A 16,072-nucleotide genomic window follows, 5' to 3' on the forward strand; every position below is an offset into this window, starting at 1 on the left:
TACGACAGACACCCTAATTAATTAGCATCACTGAATCCACTCAATACATAATAAAATCAACCTTTAAATTTAAAAACTATAAATCAATGAAAAAGTTAATCAAATTTATTTTTTACCTCTGGTTGAAGAAGCGTAAGATTTTTTAGCAGTTTTTGATCTAGTGTATTGAGAAACTCTTTTAACAGCAACGGCTCTTAAATCATCTCTGTAACCTTTAGCCAAGTTAGAAACAGCTAAAGCAGTTCTTCTTGGTGATTTGTGTTGTGAGTAAGTTCTTGAAATGATGTTTTTAGCTGGTTTGTTTGAGTTTTTGGTAGATTTTGAGATAACAGTGATTTTACCATCGTTTTGGGTGATACCAAAAGCTTTTTCATTAGCTAAACCTGATGAGGTTTTGGTGTTTTTACCTGAAACATTGAATGGATCACGGGATAAGACAACGTTTGGACGTTTGACTAAAAATGATGATTGTCTTGAGGTTAAAGCCCAGATGAAATCGCTAGCAAAATTGTTAGTATAAGTTCAAATTAGTTTGTAATTGGATTGAAATTTCGAGGTATATGGGATCATTCTATTATTTCCTTCTTTATGATATAAATTGACTGGTTGGTTCTCTTTGGTTGTTATTCATAATCTTCATCTCTTTATCAATACATTCTACTTGACACTTTTCAAACTCATTTCACAATTTCCTTCCCATCTTGAATACTTCCCATGTACTCTTAATATTCCATTCCCCATCTAACAGGTACATACTTTGAAACGTTAGACATTTTGATATATGATATTGGATATGTGTTCAATCACTTCAAGCCTTCACTACGTATATGTTGTTTTGTGACCATCAAAGCATTTTTTTTCACCAGCCAAAGGTTGGAAACTTTCGCTACGGGACACACCACTGAATTCGTTACAGTAGTTAAGAAAATTGTAAACTATGGGAGAACAACACCCCAACACCAAAGAGTCAGGTTACGAGGCCCTGGCGTTAGGGCTCAGTCTCGCGAATTCGTGGAAGCAGTCACAAAAAAAACATGTTCCACCTAGACGCCGTGTATCTCCGGAGTTTTGATATTGAGCTATGCGTCAAATTATGGTGTATTTAGGTGAAAGAATCAACTATTGGTTGTAACTACGGTCTTGTGATACAGCTCACTCTTCGTTTATGAGGGATATATGATTGCTATGTGCTTGGATATGAAGGTATCGATGTCTATGGATTGTGATGGAAAAAGGTGTCAACGTATCAACCCTTTCATAACTAGATGTGATCTATAATTTCACACCATTTCTTGAATAATGAACTTATCAAGCCATATCATGAGATTTGTTCACTTACATATCATAGGATACAGCTAATGATGGTTGCTATGATGATGGCTGATTTTGAATTTGAACAAGTGAAATCTGGACAGGTTCTACGTTCGCAATCTCACTTCATCACGTTAGATCTATAGTATTTTGTTGTATGATTGGGTTTATGTATCGTATGTTCTGTTTACAATGAGCAGAGGTCTTGAAAGTTGAGAATTGGAAGGTGTTCTTCGTGGAGTGTCACTATTATAAAAAGCGTTGGAGGCCCAGTGCTGTCATAGTATAACCTCACAAGCTCGAGGGTTTAACATAGTCGTCGTTCATAGATTCAACAATACCATCAACAATATGACATGATGAAATATAAACCACCAAAAAGTCTACTAATTCACTCAAATTACCACCAAAATCTACATCAATTCAATAAATAAATAATGTGCTTGAATAGGTAATTAACATTGTACAAAATTGGTAAGTAAATAAACAAAATCCATCACTTTTTTTAACTTGATTTCAATTAATAGATCTTCAATAGTCTCCTCAAGGACTTATTATAAAAAAAAACACCAAAAACAAATATAAATAAATAAAAAACAACACTAATAGACAAATATTAAAATATAACCATATTTTTAGATATTATTAAAAAAAAGCATAATCATCATCATCACAAATAGAAACAAAAAAATATCATTTCTCTCGTTTTATTTTGCTTTCACACAACAACAGTTCTAAGGTTCCCATTTAAACTTTCTAATCCATTGATTTTTAAATTAACATTAACAAAGAATTCAATCAATTGTGATCTTTTATCAAATTTCAAACTTGATCCTGAAGTATTTCCTAACCAAATTCTTAATATACCAGAAATTTCTTCAATTTGCAAAATTATATCTTGATCATCTTGATATAATTCTGGATATTTAGTCATACTCAATATGATTATATATAATGAAGTAAATCCTAACAAATTAAATTTGTTGATCAATTTCAAATCTAATTTTTTAAACCATTTTTGAGCACTTTTAAAATCTTTTTTAATGAATATCAAATTTTGAATAATTGAAGCATACATTATAAAGATTTCATCATCTTTAACTCCATTAATGTTTAATTTTGATAAATTTTCTTTTAGTTTGGAAATGTTTTCATCTGTAGGATTGAATAATGTAGTTAATTCAACATTGATATATTCAGATAAGGTTTTAGTTTCTGTTGGTTGAAATGATGAATTGATTGTAGAATTCATAAACTTGGCCAAAATAGAATTGGTTTTAGTTTCATTAATCATTTCATAAAGAATATGGATGACTGAATAATTGTTTGTAAATTCTTCATCTTCTAATTCAGCTTCCAAGTTTGATTTGACTTCAAAGTTCAACAATTTCTTTAAATATTCTTCATTATGAATAGTTTCATTGTTGTTTAATGATAAAATTAAATTCAAATCTTCAAAATTTGATTCACTTGAATCTAATTGAACTTGTTTTGAGTAATTCCATAAATGTTCAACATAAAAATTAATCAATTTTTGATTGATGAAATTTTGATTCATAGCTTCAATTTTCAATTTCAAACATCTGATGATTGAATTCTTGACATAGTCATTATTAGAACTATCTTTTGTAGATTTGAAAGTTTTCCAAATTGAAAATTTTGACAAGTTTCTAACATCTTCAATATCTTCGGTATCAACAACTTCTGAAGTTTCAACACCAACTTTCTTTTTAGATTGGAAAATAGCTGGGAAAACAAAATTCAATAAAACACATAAAATCAAACCAATCTTGAACAAAATCAACAATGGCTTACCGACAACTTGAGAGCCCTGTTGGTTAAAACTGAAAACTGGTAAGGCAAATAAGGATCTTGTTGAATCAACATGGTTTAAATCATCATTTAAGCCCGCACCAACCATACAAGCTAACCCACCGAGTAAGAATTTGTTAGTGTATGAAGTTTGATTTTGATGAGCACCACCACGATTACCATCACGATTACCATCATTTTGATTTTGAACAGTTTCACTGGAATATGAACTAACAGAACTTTCTGGTGTTATATTCCCATTACTTATACCATATAATCTATGTTTTAAAGTATCATTTTCCTTTTTCAAAACTTCATTTTTATGCTCTAAATGTTTGATATATTCGGTAGCTTTTGACAAGATGGTGGCCTTGTTTAATTTTTTAGCTGGTTGTAACCCATCTAATTCATCATCATCAACTTCATCATCACCACTATCAACCAAGACACGTAAAGCTGGAACAGCATCTCTTAATGCATTGATTTTATCATTAATATTAGTTCTATATCTTTTTTCAATCATATTATGAGAGGATTTTTCCTTCTTAGGACCTCTTTTACCAATGGTTGAATGTGGCACAGCATTAGATAGTTTAACTCTGGTATTGTGTTGTTGTGTGACTGGAACAGGAGAAGTTGAAGAAGAAGCAGTGGATGAGATGGATTCCTTTTTGATTTGGTTTTGATCCATAAAACCATCATCATAGTTAAAATCACCACCAGCATTAACAGCTGCACCATCTAATGAGTTGAATTCATTGTTTAATTGAAACTCATTTGGTGAACTCGAGTTTGAAGTTCCAATAATAGAGTCTGGTGACAGGTAGAAATTGCCATTAATGTTGTTGTTATTGTTGTTTTGATTATTGTTGGCGCCATTTGCAGTTGTACCAAAGTCATAATATGGATCTAGCATACCTTCTTCTTCAGTAGATGTGATTGAATTAGTTAATGAAGGGTCATGGGCAATGGATATCTGCTGATTCTGGTTCATGTTGTTGTTTGGCGCTTTGTAGTTATTGTTGTTAAAAGACGCTAGAAAAGCATCATAGTCATCAAACGCATACGACATCTTTTTGCTTTGACTATTCTGATGAACTCTTGTTTGTTGATAAAATAGTAGTTAACAAGTTTTTGCAATTGTAAAGTTTTTTAACGAAACCAATAAATTTCTCCAATGACTTCCAAACATATTCTCAGCGCCATGATTGGAACTCTCCTTCCAGCAATTTGGGTCGCCCAAACTCGTTTACTCATTTCTCAAAGTTTGGCTCTCAAATATCATACGATTTTAATTTTTTGAGAGATCAGGCAACAATTTTTCCAGAAAGAAAAACAAAAACAAAAAAGGAACGTATTGACACGCAAACCGATGACAGACAATACAACTACAACATAAATAAATAAACAAACTTGTACTTATATGACTTTAATGCTAAACTATGCTATATATTATGGTTAATGCTATGATCCTCTGTAAATAAATGTATCCAGAGTAAGGTTCTTTGAAATGCTTCTTTTAGTTTTGACGGTTGTGGTTCTCGGTCTATCAATATTATTATTCTGTTGGATTGGTTTCAAAGGTTCAGATTTACCATATCGAGCTACTTGAACCTTGTTAACTTTGGTATGATGACTCTTGAAGCAATTAAAACCGAACCTTTCGTATAGGCCCTGTGCAACTTCCTTTTGATGATTTGTTCCTAGTTGAGTCCCTTTATGTTCCGACTCAACGGTACTTTTCAAGTCATCTTTTGGTTTATTTGAACAACTAGGCTTATCTTGATGATCTAATTGAGGACCATCATCATTATCATCTGGATCAGTCAGATCAAAGTCACTTGAATTCAAATCTTTGAGGATGCTATTGTTATTTTGAACGGTATCAGGGATTGCTGTAGTGTTATTTGGATCTTTCCCACTAAATTTGGACACAATCGGTGAACTTTCCAGTAACTGTTGTTGTTCCAACGGCTCAACAGAATTTGGTACCGTGTTGGGATTGTGTTTTGAAAAATTTGACACATTTGCAGTTGGTACTACCTGTGGATTTTGAACAATGGGTTTCTTGGTCTGGAAAAATTTACTCGCTGAAGTTATTGGAGTATGACCATAAGCAATTGGTGAATTGAACATTCTTCTTCTCTTGGAAGTTGGTGATAAACTCTTTGGTGTTAACACTCTAAATTCTTGTGGAGCTTCAGTTTTTGATGGAACTGTAGTTGATCTATTATTTGGTCTATCTTGTGATGTTTTGAAAAACGAATCAATCCGTTGCATTCCTGATGTGACCGGTGTTGAGTATGACCTCTTAGCCACCCTTTCGCTTCCTGCTAATAACGGCTTTGAAACTGGAGTTGATGCAATTGTAAACGATTTAGAACGAACAATTTCTTCTCTTGATTTCAATGGTTTTTTGGAAATTGGATCCAATTCACCCATAGCTATTTGATGATGGATTGAATTATCATGTAATTTACCGATGCATTCAAGTAATAATACTTCATCAATTTGAGATGGAACCTCGTTCAATGTGGAAATCTCATTGGTTATTGGATTGAAAACTCTTTGATATTGAAATGATACATCAGCTTTCTTGTATTCCATTTCAAATTCAGCTGGTACTGGTGTCTTTCCCTCTAATTTCAAACTCATAATGCACTTTGAAATATTACTATGTCTCTTGACAAGTCTAAAAGCTTTCACTATCCCAATCCCAGGTATCCCATTAGTATAATCACACCCACTCAAACAAGCAACCATTCTCAATTTGGACTCATTCATCAATCCAATTGGAACCGCTTTACATTTTTTGAAATTCTCACGTCTAATCTCAACACATTCACCAAAGTCATTAAGCTTGGTCAACAAGCATCTGGCACCAAAGATCAAAAGATCAGAATCTTCACTTATAATCCCATCAACAAGACCCAATTTTTCAAGATAAACAAGTTGTGGATCTGCTTCATATGGCGCGACAACATATTTCATGTTTTCCGATTTCAAATACTCAATAATTGATTTAGCCATTGAAGGAGTGACATCAATACTCTTCATGAAAAACTCACCAGCAAGTTTCCTATTCCCATTTTGTAACATCTCTAGACCTTTCTCTTTATTCCTTATTCTATTTTGTTCTCTTTCAATTTCAGTATCATTTTTACTTTCAAAGTGGTCACCGTCAAATACAAAGTATGGTTCAATACCAAAATGTTTCAACATCATCACTTTCTTTTTGAAAAACGAAAGATATTTCGTAGTTTCCATATCTTGAGCCAACTCCCATGAGCACGAAAACACACTTCTATGTAACCAAGCATATGAATCTATAGCCAAAGTCTTCCCTCTGAACCTCTCTAACGTCAAACCCTCCTGGATCTCCTTCAACTGTGGTAGGAGTCCCTTGACACCCATAACACTAGTCCAAAAGCCTTTATACTTTCTTTTGTATACCCAAAGACTGCTTTAAAGCCTATGAAATTGGTTTGTTTATGTTTTTTTCTTCTGATTCGCGTAAACAGTACAAAGTTAAAAAAAATCGCGAATTCGTGTTTTTCTTCGAGTTGACCGTTTGGATTTTGGACACATGAACAATTTGGAATCTAATCAAAAGCTCAGATCCGTAACATTCGCTGGTGTGTCTTTACTGCCTTTGTTGGTGACTTGATTTAGGAGAGAAATGTCGTATCCAATGTCCAATACACCACTGGATCAATTGACAAACGGCGTCCAGAACCTTGGACTAGCCGATCAACAACAACAACAACAAATCGGAGGTCAAGCACCTGTTCATTCAAAGAAAAAAAGACCAGCTAGAGCTTACCACAACTTGAACACTGCTCCAGGTGCTGCTGCTGCTGCTTCCCAATTCCAAGCTTCAAACCCACAAGCTTTCGGTAATAGCGCTGCTTTACAACAACCTTTCCAAACACCATTGGGTTATCCAAGTCCTGCTGCTTCATCATTAGCAGGTACCCCATCAGCATTCACTCCAGATGTTAGTGGTATCCCTTCACAATTTGCACAAGCTCCAATTGCTCCTGTACCGACAAACGGTCAAGATGCATCAGGTTCTTTATCAGTCCCTTATCAAAGAAAATTACAAGAAGCTGAATATGCAACAAATACTTTCAAGTCATTTGAGAATGTTCTACCACCTACTTCAACAACTAAATATGTTTCCATTGATCAAGGTTGTGCAATTCCAAAATTCATGAGATTATCAATGTATAACGTTCCATCAAGTGAAGCTTTAAGAAACTCAACCAAATTACCACTAGGTCTGACAGTACGTCCATTTGCACCACTAGAATATAATGAAGAACCAGTTCCAGAAGTTGATCTTACACCTATTGGTGGACCACCTCGTTGTCGTCGCTGTCGTACTTATATCAACCCTGGAATGACATTCACACATGAACAGAAAGTTATCTGTAATATGTGTAAGTTTGCAACACCAATTCCAACTGAATATCAATCACCATTGGATGCAACTGGTCGCAGAATTGATTTCTTACAAAGACCCGAACTACATTTGGGGACTGTTGATTTCATTGTCCCTGAAACGTATTGGTCAGAAGAAGGAGTTGAGCCAAGCTCATTACATCATGTCTTTTTGATTGATGTTAGTGCAACTAATGATATTATAAGATCTACAACAGAAGCTATTAGATCCACTTTGGATAAATTACCACCGTTCGTGAAAGTTGCCATCATAACCTATGATCAAAGAGTTCAGTTCTATAATTTGAAATCAGAACAGAGCCAAGTACATGTTGCATCAGATCTTGAAGATCCATTTGTTCCAATTTATGATGGATTATTTGTTGATCCTCAAGAATATGTCTTCCAAATAAATGATGCATTGAATAAGATTGATGAGTTATATTTTGAATATAAATCACCAGAAGTTGCTTATGGCGCTGCTTTGAAATATGCACTTTATGCATTGGGGACTGTTGGTGGAGGTAAAGTCACTGCAACATTATCGAAATTACCAAGTTGGGGACCAGGTACTTTGACCAATCCAAATGATAAAGATAATGGAACTGATACTTTTAAATCAGAAAATACCTATTATAATAAATTAGCTGATGAATATATCAAGATGAATGTTGGTTTAGATTTGTTTGTTATTACAAGAAGTTCAGTGGATTTAATTAATTCGTCAATAATCACAAACAAAACTAGTGGATTATTAAAACTTTATTCAAATTACCAACCAGAAAGGGATGAGATTCAATTTAATGAAGATTATAAGAAGGCTATATTGAGTACTCGTGGTTATCAAGGACAACTGAAAGTTCGTTGTTCTGCAGGCTTACAAGTTGCTAAATATTATGGTAATTTTGATTCAAAAACCACTAACGATCCAAAATTGCCAGTACTAAGTTCTGAACAACAATATTCTGTCTTGTTTTCATATGATGAGAAGATAAATACCAAAGAAGATGCCCATTTCCAAGCTGCTCTATTATACACAGGATTAGATGGTAAAAGAAGAGTAAGAGTTATTAATTCCGTTGTAGCTATTACTAGTGATGTTGCTGAAGTGTTTTCATTTGCAGATCAAGATGTTGTATTGGATATTATTATTAAAGATTGTCTAAGTTATCTAAGCAAACAACACCCAACAGAGATTAAATTAACAACAACTAATAAATTAGTTGAAGTGTTTACACAATATCGTGGATTAGCAGTTCAAAATAACTTGATGCCAACAGAATTAGTTTTCCCAGATAGTTTAAAGACATTAATTGCATATATTTCATCATTTCAAAAATCCAAAATTTTCAAAACTTCTATACCAAACAATCCGAAAATTTATGATTATTATGAATTAAATTCTTTACCATTAGATAAAATGTTGTTGAAATTATATCCAAGAATTATTGGATTGCATAACTTAGATGAAAAAGATTGTTTATATGATGATGTTAGTGGATACTTTAACCTATCAATCAATTCAAGAGCCGCATCAAAAGATCTTGAATATGGTGGTGCATATTTTATTTTCAATGGTGAAAAATTATATTTATGGATCCATAATGCAGTTAATCCATTATTATTGAATGATTTATTAGGAGTGGAGAAATTAGAAGAATTAGCATATTTTAAGAATGATTTACCAGAATTAAATACTCATGTTTCATTACAAGCTAGGAATCTTGTTGAATATTATAAAAATTTGTTAGGTTTTGAAAACTTGACATTTCAATTAGTTCGTGTTGGTATTGATGGATCTGAGTTTGAAATTGGAGATCAATTAGTTGAAGATAGAGCCATTGATAAGACTCAAGGATTTGATGAATTTTTAGTAAATATTCATAAACAAATAAGAGATAGATTAGAGAATGACAAGGTTATCAAAGCCAGTGAACCAAAACATGATGATAGTACATTAAGCCAAAGATTTGTTCATTTTTAATAATAAAAGGGACATACATACATCTATATTCTTTTGAACTTTGTAGGATTTTGATGACTCTTTAACCTCTTTTGCTTTTTAGACTTTAGTTGATACTTTTTCAAATAATCCAAAACCAGTGTCAACAAAACAAATATCAACTCCACCACAGTATTCAAAATTTTCTGAACCAAATCATTATTTAAAACTTGTCTCCACATCACAGTGAATTGTATAAACAACGGAGTGAACAAATCCATCAAGACAACGAATATCTGCACAGAAACCAATCCGATCCTTATCAAATAATCCCTTGATTGATCCGTTGTTCCTGTACTCAATGTTTGTAATTCTGCTCTATCCTGAATAGAATTTAATAACCCCATACTTGATTCGATATAAGTTTTTTTAAAACCTTCATAATTCACATTAGGATCCGTGATCAATTTCTCCAGATTTCGAAGAGATAATAGTGTCTGTTTGACATTAATGAATTGTCTAATCTTGTCACGATCATCTTCAAAATCATTGGATATTTCAATGGTTGTTGTTGTTGTGGTGGTGCTTGGTGCAGTTGTGTGTTGACGATTTGGTCTTGATCTTGTAGGTGTGGAAAAGTTTGAGATTTTTTGTCTTTGAGATATTATACGATCAGAGATTGAGTGTGTAGAGTCTTCATAGTCTGGTGATAGTTCATAATCAGTCTCTATTGGGATTGATGATGATTGTTTTTGTGGTGATAATAGGGTTGTTAATGTGGAGTGTAAATATGAATGAAGGGTCATATTGAGGCTATCAAAGGGTGGGAAGGATGAATATTGAGTAAATATTGGATAACAGGTATTTAGAACAGTTTTATTGTGAAGATGATGAATATTGAATGTAGTTAATTGTATAGTTCTCTTTGGTACCCTTTGTTCTATTTCTTGACAGGGGCTTAAAACAGTGAAACCAAGATTCTTTGAGGATGAATAAATTGAAGTTCAGTTACCAACTTAAACTAAATGAATAGAATCTAACAGCTTCTGAAGATTTCTTTATTGAATTAGAACACTCGAGTACAATTGGTTAACGAGTATGAAACAATAACGGGGTCTGTTTTTCATTTCCTTGATTGTCTCAATTGCTCCTATCAAAAAAAAAAGATCATCGATGAGAAGAAACTTAATTTACTGAAATCTTTTCACTAAAAATACACTTTAAAAACATTCTTATTATAAAATCAAACTAAAGAAATGGACAAAAAAGAAACCCAACTAAACTACACAATATGCCTTTTTGTTGTTTTTTAAACAACAGGGAACGAAAAAACACTTCATAACAAAATTCCTAAACCAACAACAGTAATAAAACTGAAAACATAACCTAATACTGAATTACCATTATTATAATGATTGTTTAATTGAACACCTCCACCACTAGCTGAAGAACTCATACTTGAACTATTTGAAGGTTGAACTCTCCCTGTAAAGACCTCACCATTAGTGATACTAACAGTAACCATATCAGGTTGAGCTGAAGATTTTATAGAGGATTGATCAAATCTCATTGTATAGAGTTGAGTTATATTGTTTGGTGATGCAAATGGGATATGACCTGAAGAGATTGCAGATGCGGCAAAATCTGTTGTTGTGGATGATTGTTCTCTTGTATGATTACCTTTTGCAGCTTGAGCAATTGCAATTTTATTTGCTTCATTATCTACTGCAATATAAGCAGATTTGAAAAAAGGGGACCCAAGAACAGAATAACCAAAATAATAATTTGGAGTGACTAATAATAAGCAAGCTTCTTCACCATCATCAAATACTAAGGTTTCATTACCTGAACTTGTGTATGCTGGATTAATCATTTCATCAATTGGGACATTAACTGTAACGTTACCAAATTGGAACCCAATAGTTGCATTTAAGTTTGTTATTGAACATTTTAATAACCAAACATCAATATCATTTGAATAAAAGGCATTTAATTGAACAGCTAATGCAACAACCATGGAGTATGGTAAATAATTATAAGAAGATCTTGTATCTATCAATACCGGTTCAGTATTATTTGAAGTTGAAATATAAGCAGTTTGACCACGAGCATTACTAACCATTAATGAAGATAATGGCAAGATTGGATAATCATTGACTAGTTTGTTTTCACGATTATCCCAATAAGGTTGTTTATCAAACACAACGAAATCTCCCACGTAATAATCTTGATTAACACCACCAAGCATTAAATCTGCACTTGAATCATCTTTATGATATAATGAAAAACTTGAAGAATTTATAACATGTTGATCTTTCAAGATATCCAAGAAGTTTGTATTATAATCATTATTAGAATCATCAAATTTTGAAGAAAGACCTAATCCACCCATAGGCACTCTTGAATCATTTGCATTTATGAAATTAATTTCATTTACAGTTAAATTTCTAGTTTCTGATCCATTGATATCAACATTAAAAGCTTGATCAAATGCTAAAGTATCTTGAGACATTGTACCATTAACCCAAACATAATCCAAAAAGATCAATCTTTGCCAATTATTTTCATCATAATAACTCGATGAAGCACTTTGATTAAAAGCACCAATACCCGAATCACATTCAAACGTATTATTAGGCGTTTGACCATTTGCACACACAGGCAAGCTCTGTCTTGACCTGGTCCATACGTATGGTTGAGCTATATCTATTCTTAAGCTCAACTCTTGAGGTGGAGTACCCATGCTTATATTTGTGTAGTAAACAAACCCATTATCGGATTGTGCTTTTATTGTAGGAAAGGGGCTCAATGGGTGTGATGAGGATGAGGATGAGTTGTTTGAAGATGATGAATGGCTTGTAGAGGAGGAGTTTGAGTCAGCAGCTGAGATGAAGGGTATTATCAATGATACTAGCGGTATTATGAGATTCACTAGCTGAATCATTCTTTAAAAAAGGGGTGTAGTATGAAATATTGTATGGTGTTGAAGGGAAAAAGGTGGTTCTTGATGTGAGATTCGAGCTATAACCAACCAGTGTATCTTCACTTTCAAATTGAGATCTATGTAGAGCGAATGAGTTGTTGTTGTTAAATAGCTGATACTAGTTATAGTCAAGAACAGCCTATTTTCAGATTTTCCTATAAATTTTTTTGACTTTTTAAAAAGAAAAAAAAATTGAAAACCAAAAAACGTTCACCGCAAAACAAATTTTTAAAGTATGATAAAATCCGCTAATTCACGTTGAACAGTTAACGACGTCACAGTTTAAATAAAGTGGTAGAAGTGGACAGGTTCGGTTGATTGAATATTGAGTATTTGGTTAATTAAATAGGTAAAAGATAGTGGTTTTGGTGGGATCAAGTGCTTTTTATACTGAAATGGCTTATAATCGTCATGAGCACTTGTATGTAGCAGCTAATTAATGATGAATGCCGAACGTAGGCTCAAAAGGTTAGACAATATTGAGCTTAGCTCTAGGCAGAGAATTACACGGGGCCTTCAAGGGCAGGGTGGTGTAGTAATTTGTCCTGGGGGCATTAGGGACAGTAGTAAATGAATGCAAATACTGTGATTCGTGAATGGTTGGAGACTGGAGTGTGTACAAGGAGTTGTAAGTTGTAAGTCAAGTTGTGTAGCGATCACTGCACGATTCAGCTCAACATTCACATCACAAAGACCTCTTTACGACTGTTTGAAGTGCACTAGTTGAAAGGAGACAGCTATTTTTATCAAGGTCTTATAAGCCTTGGAGATTCCTCGACATCCTGATCAAGAAATTAAATGACAGCTTCAATGACCATACTGACCTCTGATCTCTGAGATCTTCGAGTAAGTGTCTCTTCAGAGCTCGATGTTTTGATTTCGTGTAGTTAGGCATCCAAAAGTTCACCAAATTAGCTGCTGTAGAATGAAATGAATTGTGCATGTGGTATTCCGTTTTAAAGCCAGATTCAGAGATCAAGTCAACAAAGAGTTCCAAGTTGCAAGATCTAGCACATTTAATCAAGGTATAACAAAGTGTAGGGTTGGTTTTATCTAACCCTAACTCAAAACGTTCACTTTGAGAATGCACTAGTTCGGTAGTTTAAATTCTCTTGACTGTACCCACTTCAATGCAGTACACCGTTGAGCATCATGATACATCTAGTGGATTCAAGACGATCCTAGTTTTGTAGATGAGCTAGTGAGCTCTTACTCAAGTTAGTGAGGTGAGTAGTACTAGTAGCAGTTAGTCAGTATGACAGACCTCTACTCTTCCTATCAATAACTCATCATTAATTCCATTATTTGAAACCTCTTTAAACTTGAATAAAATTTGGCTGTGGGAATACGCGCCCAGATTGCATTCGCGAAGTACAAGACTGTATATGGGTCAATAGGTTTGAAGAATTTAAACAGTACTGTACTTGATTTAAGTGACTGAGTTATATCTGATAATTATACTGAAGAGTTCTTTGTGTCTTTGTCAATACCATTGACAAATTTGCTGAAAAAGCGAATAATATTCAACATTTTGAGCTTTCAAGCCATAGATTCATTCTCATTCTCAAAAACGGATCGAGACCAGTATTCATCAATAAAGGCATTCCATCAACATTATTCAAGAGGCAAGAGCCAATAGTCAACGTCTATGTCATTGGAGTGCCAATACAGCTGTATAGAGATCCAAGAGTCTCCACTAACACGCTATAGCCAGCATCAACAAATCCTCTGCTTTTCCAGTTAAATACTTGTCTTGGAGAAATCAAAAATGAAGACGTCCCTCGGTTGCAAGATGCACAAGTAGAACCAAGCTTGTAGCCTTGGGCCTTTAGTTCTCATAATCAAATGGCTGCTGAATACATAAATTTATTACTCTTGACTACCTTTGCAACTCTTTGCAGTGCTCGTGGTGATCTATATATAGCTTTTTGCAATTCTGATCACTATTCTAGCACTAAATTAAATATTCAAAACCATTATAATTTAGTGTACCCAAAGAGGATGAGCACACTCTGCAACCACCGCATTAACAACACGAACACTGAACAAATAACATCAAATCAAATATCAAAACTAGCCCAACCCAAACAAATTAATTTAAAACTTGATGCTTTCAGAAAAGTGACGTACCTCAACAAATTATCGCGAATGAATTTTCCAAGCGACACGAAATTTTAAATTTTAAACAAATCAACATCAACATCAACAAGCCTTTAAAACATAATTAATGGAACTAGCACCCCATCAATATTCATCATGGTAATAGACTCATTACAATCAGAAACAGGACGTCTCCTAAACTCATCCCAAACAGAAATATACCGCAGACCATCTATAGTGAATTCTCAAAAACCAAACATTTCCCTTTCAACCAATGATCATAATGATGAACATCCAATAACATCACCATCACCATTAGAACCAACCATCATTGAAGATCAAGACACCGCTAAACCAATACAGAAACCTAATTTCTTCACCCCAACAATAATCCAATTAATCTTTTGCATAATTGGTTGGTATGTCTTTTCATTAACAATATCGTTATATAATAAATGGATGTTTGATAAATCTAAATTAAACTTACCATTCCCAATATTGATCACATCATTCCATCAATTATTACTATCCATACTATCATTCTTGACAATCTGGTTCAAACCTACAATAAGGCCCCAACAGGAAAATGAAACCCAAGATAAACTCATCACTCGTCAAGGTTTGAAATTTTACCTAACACATATCTTACCATGTGCAACGGCAAGTGCTGGAGATATTGGGTCAGGGAATATGAGTTTCAGATTCATCACATTAACAACATACACGATGGTGAAAAGTTCTAGTATTGCTTTTGTTTTATTATTTGGTGTTATTTGTAGATTAGAAAAATTTAGTTTAAATTTGTTAGGAATTGTGTTATTAATGTCATTTGGTGTTATGTTGATGGTTGATAATGATAAAAGTCAAAGTAATGATGATGGTAAGGAGGAGGATAGTCATTTCTATTTGGGATTTTCACTAGTTTTAATGTCAAGTTGTATGAGTGGGTTACGTTGGGTTTTCACTCAATTGTTATTACACAAGAATAATGAATCAAAGGGGAAGAAGAATCCTATTGTGACTATATATCAATTATCTCCTCCAATGTTTGTTGTGTTGTTTTGTATTGGATTAGGTATTGAAGGTTTGGGGAAATTTTTAAATGCTTCAATTTGGGAAGAACGAGGAATTTTGAAAACTTTAATATTGTTATTATTTCCTGGTATCTTGGTGTTTTTCATGACAATTTTTGAATTTGCAATATTACAAAGAGCTCAAGTTATTACTCTAAGTATTGCAGGGATTTTTAAAGAAATTTTAACAATTATTGTTAGTACATTTATTTTCCATGATCGTTTAACATTTATGAATTTTATTGGATTAATCATTACATTAGTGGATATCGCATGGTATAATTATTATAGATACTTGGAAAGATTAAAAGAAGCTGAGGAGAATATGAAACTTAATGATAGGGATAGATATGAATTAGAAAATGTATAGATTTAAAGACTCTTTCCATTATACACCCTCGTAACTGG

The 16,072-nt window shown here is 33.4% G+C and overlaps 8 protein-coding genes across 8 annotated transcripts; 3 read left to right on the plus strand and 5 right to left on the minus strand.

The window, feature by feature from the left end:
- Positions 1-105: 105 nt before the first annotated feature.
- On the minus strand, positions 106-773 carry WICANDRAFT_61837 (uncharacterized protein; the record flags this gene model as incomplete). The annotated part of the gene is made up of 2 exons (XM_019183253.1): positions 106-499; positions 757-773. The coding sequence occupies 2 exons, from the start codon at positions 771-773 to the stop codon at positions 106-108; spliced, it is 411 nt and encodes a 136-aa protein (XP_019040485.1).
- Positions 774-2,029: 1,256 nt separating this feature from the next.
- WICANDRAFT_77918 (uncharacterized protein) lies at positions 2,030-4,195 on the minus strand (the record flags this gene model as incomplete). Its single annotated transcript, XM_019184635.1, has 1 exon — positions 2,030-4,195. One exon carries the CDS (start codon positions 4,193-4,195, stop codon positions 2,030-2,032), a length of 2,166 nt encoding a protein of 721 aa, XP_019040486.1.
- Positions 4,196-5,595: 1,400 nt separating this feature from the next.
- On the minus strand, positions 5,596-6,537 carry WICANDRAFT_21554 (exonuclease 1; the record flags this gene model as incomplete). Its single annotated transcript, XM_019180907.1, has 1 exon — positions 5,596-6,537. A coding segment is annotated over one exon (942 nt), but the record flags the coding sequence as incomplete, so codon positions are not given.
- A 277-nt stretch (positions 6,538-6,814) lies between these two features.
- Positions 6,815-9,550, plus strand: SFB3 (Sfb3p; the record flags this gene model as incomplete). The annotated part of the gene is made up of 1 exon (XM_019181427.1): positions 6,815-9,550. The coding sequence occupies one exon, from the start codon at positions 6,815-6,817 to the stop codon at positions 9,548-9,550; it is 2,736 nt and encodes a 911-aa protein (XP_019040488.1).
- Positions 9,551-9,573: 23 nt separating this feature from the next.
- WICANDRAFT_61841 (uncharacterized protein) lies at positions 9,574-10,314 on the minus strand (the record flags this gene model as incomplete). Its single annotated transcript, XM_019183254.1, has 1 exon — positions 9,574-10,314. The coding sequence occupies one exon, from the start codon at positions 10,312-10,314 to the stop codon at positions 9,574-9,576; it is 741 nt and encodes a 246-aa protein (XP_019040489.1).
- Positions 10,315-10,814: 500 nt separating this feature from the next.
- YPS7 (putative aspartic endopeptidase) lies at positions 10,815-12,284 on the minus strand. The gene has a single exon (XM_019186253.1). It carries the CDS (start codon positions 12,249-12,251, stop codon positions 10,845-10,847), a length of 1,407 nt encoding a protein of 468 aa, XP_019040490.1. The 5' UTR covers positions 12,252-12,284; the 3' UTR covers positions 10,815-10,844.
- Positions 12,285-14,336: 2,052 nt separating this feature from the next.
- Positions 14,337-14,669, plus strand: WICANDRAFT_83461 (uncharacterized protein; the record flags this gene model as incomplete). The annotated part of the gene is made up of 1 exon (XM_019185549.1): positions 14,337-14,669. One exon carries the CDS (start codon positions 14,337-14,339, stop codon positions 14,667-14,669), a length of 333 nt encoding a protein of 110 aa, XP_019040491.1.
- Positions 14,670-14,999: 330 nt separating this feature from the next.
- On the plus strand, positions 15,000-16,025 carry YMD8 (Ymd8p; the record flags this gene model as incomplete). The annotated part of the gene is made up of 1 exon (XM_019180916.1): positions 15,000-16,025. A coding segment is annotated over one exon (1,026 nt), but the record flags the coding sequence as incomplete, so codon positions are not given.
- Positions 16,026-16,072: the final 47 nt, after the last annotated feature.

Source organism: Wickerhamomyces anomalus (genome assembly GCF_001661255.1).
Source record: "Wickerhamomyces anomalus NRRL Y-366-8 unplaced genomic scaffold WICANscaffold_2, whole genome shotgun sequence".
Classification (NCBI taxonomy): Eukaryota; Fungi; Ascomycota; class Saccharomycetes; order Phaffomycetales; family Wickerhamomycetaceae; genus Hansenula; species Hansenula anomala.

What these genes read in the sequence shown, in the direction of transcription:
- YPS7 (XM_019186253.1), bottom strand. Translation starts at nt 12,251, where the DNA reads ATGGGTACTCCACCTCAAGAGTTGAGCTTAAGAATAGATATAGCTCAA.